The sequence below is a fragment of the Sus scrofa genome, chromosome X, assembly GCF_000003025.6.
Source record: "Sus scrofa isolate TJ Tabasco breed Duroc chromosome X, Sscrofa11.1, whole genome shotgun sequence".
NCBI classification, from domain to species: domain Eukaryota; kingdom Metazoa; phylum Chordata; class Mammalia; order Artiodactyla; family Suidae; genus Sus; species Sus scrofa.
The window spans coordinates 84,028,174-84,031,848 of NC_010461.5; the positions used below are offsets into that span (position 1 = coordinate 84,028,174).

A 3,675-nucleotide genomic window follows, 5' to 3' on the forward strand; every position below is an offset into this window, starting at 1 on the left:
ACCGGCCTACGCCAGAGCCACAGCAACGCGGGATCCGAGCCGCGTCTGCAACCTACACCACAGCTCACGGCAACGCCGGATCGTTAACCCACTGAGCAAGGGCAGGGACCGAACCCGCAACCTCATGGTTCCTAGTCGGATTCGTTAACCACTGCGCCACGACAGGAACTCCTATTTTTTAATGTTTATTAGAGTATAATTGATTTACAGTATTGTATCAATTTCTACTGTACAGCAGTGACCCAGTCATATATATGTGTGAGTGTGTGTGTGTGTGTGTGTGTGTGTGTGTATACTTTTTCTCATACTGTCTTCCATCATGTTCTACCCCAATAAATTGGATATAGTTCCCTGTGCTGTATGGTAGGACCTCATCCATATTCCTTTAAAAAGTATAGTTGAGTACAAAGAAAAAAGTCACCCACTATCCCACAAGAGCTAACCACTGTTAACTTTTTACCATACATACTTTCAATTGTAATTTTTATGTAGTCAATTTAAAAGTCTTTTACATTTTCTCATCTTTTGCATTTTAATGCTTCTCTCCACTGATTTCAGTTATCTTTATGTTTTCCTGATTATTACAGTCCCTATTTAAGAATTGAGACCATAATCTATGCATATATACCGGTAGGTTTTTAGACATTAATGTGCAACAGAATCACCAGGAAAGTTGGCTAAAAAATGAAAGTTCTGGCGCGCCATTCAGATTTCAGGTGGGACATTTTCAAGGAAGTTCTCAGGGTAATTCTCAGGTATCAGGTGACTGATCAGCATACATTTAGAAATACTAGGACATTATTAAATGAATAGTGTTCCTTTAGGAATTGCAAGTAATCTCGTCTAGAGAATTGAAATTACATATCCAAGGTTATTTTATTTAGGGACTGAACTGAGACGAGAACTCAAAAGCCCCTGACTCAATCGTTATTAATTGTATTTTGTAAAGTGCCTACCTTTTGTGAGGCAGGAAATTGCAGTCCTGAGGATGATGATATGGGACTGGTGAGATCTATCTTTGGAGACTCTGCTAAATATTTGAAGGGAAAACCTGACCAGAGGTGGGGGGGGGTCTTGCTTAATAAGTAGAGGTGGGGGCAAAAATAGGTAAACACAGCTCACACACTCCTGACCCTATTTCACAATCATGTGAAGCAAATATAGCCCCTAATTTATAAAGAATTCCTGGGTTTATTCATCTGGCTAAAAGATCCAAATTTTGTGACCAAATATTAAGTGACCCTCTGCTCTCATAAAGCCATTAAAAATAGTTTTCATGTTTTCTCAACCTGCAGAAATTATAAAAGAAATGAGTCCCTGTATTAATCCTCTGGTACTTTTAATTTTAGCATTTTTCTCTTCGTGTATTATATATTAGAGATAAAAAGAATACATACAGAGATTGCTTTTTAAAACTGCTTTATTAACTTCACAATATATAATAAGCATCTTGCCATGCAATAGGTAAAATTCTGCTAACAAAATCTTACAGACTGGGTCAAAAACACATTCAACTAGAAGTTGATAGTATGAGGTCCACCAGAAATGACAGACATCAAAAGGCTTACAACAAAGGTACATCATGAATATTTAAGTTTACGAAGTAGGTGTGTCTCATTAACTTCAGGGAAAACATTAGGATTTAAGGCATAAGGCAAAACTCATCGTGATGGTCATGGTGAGGGGGGTCAGTGCTAACTGCCCGAAGACTATGACTCAACTGCTTTTCCCTCAGCTTTTCCATCAGCAGCCTCACCTCCTCCCCAATCCTTTCCATATTCTCTTCTCTCATCCTTGCCTGTGGCTCTCCAAGCCTCTGCGTCATATCCCATCTATACTGCAGGATAGGCTGCCTCACACGGAACCGCCTACGATTTCCTCTAGGTACGCAATTATCACCAGCTTCCACAGGGAGGGCCAAAGGCTCTCCTTTATTAGCATCTTGCCCCTTTTCTTCTTTTTTTTCATTTCCCTCGTTGGCATTTTCCATGCTGAAATTTTTTAGCACTTGTTCCTCTTTGGACGCCATTGCTCCTAGGAGACAGGAGATAAGAGAAAGGACTGCTTTTTTGGTGGACAGATCAGCACCGAGGACAGAGGCCTTGCTAGTCATCTTTTAGAGGTCTGGATGTCAAGTGCTATTTTTTAAATTTCATTTCCCTCCTGAAAGGCTTTGCGCGCCCTCTAGGGGGCCCCAAATTCGAGCCCTCCCCCCCTTCCCTCTCACTTTTTTCCCCCTCCCTCCTCCCAAGCCCACCATTTTCCCTACAGATCCATCCTCCAGGCCTCTTCAGACACCAAAATGGAGGACGGGGGGGGGGGGCGGGAGTAGGGAGGGGGTATGACTGGGCTCTGCACCCTCAGCCTCACTGCCCCCTGCACCCACCTGGGCCTATCCTTGCTGTCTCCTCCTCCTGATTCTCGGTGCAAGTGCGTCGCAGCAACACTTGACAGACTCGCGGACCTGCAGAAGGCTGGGATAGAGGGACAAAGTACTGCTGACAAGCGCTCGGCTCCGACGTACCGCTCCCCTCCTCCTCGGCTGCCCCCGCCCTCAGCCACCCTACTCCCCTCCCCTCCCCCCCCCTCCCCCGGTTCACCTGCAGGAACTGGGAATGATTTCCCATCGCTCTTAGCTGCTCTGCTGCCCTCCCAGAAACCCTGTGGCCCCTGCACTCCAACCCCAGGAGGGCCTCTATTTCTGTTCTCAAGAAAGCAAGGGTGTGGAGAGAGCTGGCCGGGACTCGCCGCGCTGATCCCCCGCGCGGGTCTCTGGGTTCGGCGGTCCGCTGCTGCCCTGCGTCAGCGCGCGGGCCCCGGGGCCCTTACCTGCTCGGCTTTCCCCGGGCCTGATGCCAGCCCGCCGTGCGCAGGGCAGCGGGGAGCTGGTACCCAGACAGGAGTGACGACTGCTCCGAAGGCTGCGTCGCTCTGCAGCTCCCGGTCACGTGACGGCCTCGCGTCACCGCCGAGCTCGCCCTCCGACAGCCCCCTCTCCGCCCCCGGGCTGGCGGGGAGTTCAACAGGACCCTCCCCTCCACCTCCGCAGGCACGATCTCCCCCACCACCCAGCTGTGCTCGAGGCCCCGTCATTCATTTCTCTCCTGTCCAATCTGAGGGCCCACAAGTGGCATCACAGCCCTGCGGTTGGAGTTTGCCCTTCTCTTGTTACCAGGGAGGGTCTGCATCTTCCTTCCCACCACTCCAGGGCCTTGTCAATGACTGGCCTTTTCTGCCCTTTTCTACTGTTCTCCCTAGCTGTATATTTGCTTCCTAGTAATTTCTCTCTTTTTGCAGTTTAAAAATCAGTATGCTTCAAAAAACTGAAAATTAAGAATTTTCATTTTTAAAAGACATGTTTCAAGTTGGGGAAAGAAAAAACCCTGTCATTGTTTATGTTCTCTTCCACCACGCAGAAAAAATATTTTCTCTGGGCTCCACACAACTTCATTTTTAGAACATTCTAGCTTGTTTCAAATTTTTGTGGAATGAAAAAAAGGGGGGGGGGGAAGCCTCCTGAACACAGTAGGTATTTTGAAAAGGATCTGTGAGGCGTTCCAATTGTGGCTTTGCCGGTTAAGAATCCGACTAGGATCCATGAGGATGTGTGTTCTGTCCCTGGCCTAACTCGATGGTTTAAGGATGCAGCCAAGCTGTCCTCTAGGTTGCAGATGC

At 47.3% G+C, this 3,675-nt stretch overlaps 1 protein-coding gene across 2 annotated transcripts; it reads right to left on the reverse strand.

The window, feature by feature from the left end:
• On the reverse strand, positions 1,403-3,108 carry LOC110257710 (protein BEX2-like). 2 transcript variants are annotated; one of them, XM_021079941.1, is made up of 3 exons: positions 2,830-3,108; positions 2,387-2,474; positions 1,403-2,034 (listed from the first exon to the last, which is right to left on the reverse strand). In XM_021079941.1, exons 1-3 carry the CDS (start codon positions 3,091-3,093, stop codon positions 1,643-1,645), a joined length of 744 nt encoding a protein of 247 aa, XP_020935600.1. In that variant the 5' UTR covers positions 3,094-3,108; the 3' UTR covers positions 1,403-1,642. The 2 variants fall into 2 exon arrangements, with proteins under 2 accessions (XP_020935600.1, XP_020935601.1); XM_021079942.1 differs by lacking the exon at positions 2,830-3,108 and adding an exon at positions 2,601-2,825.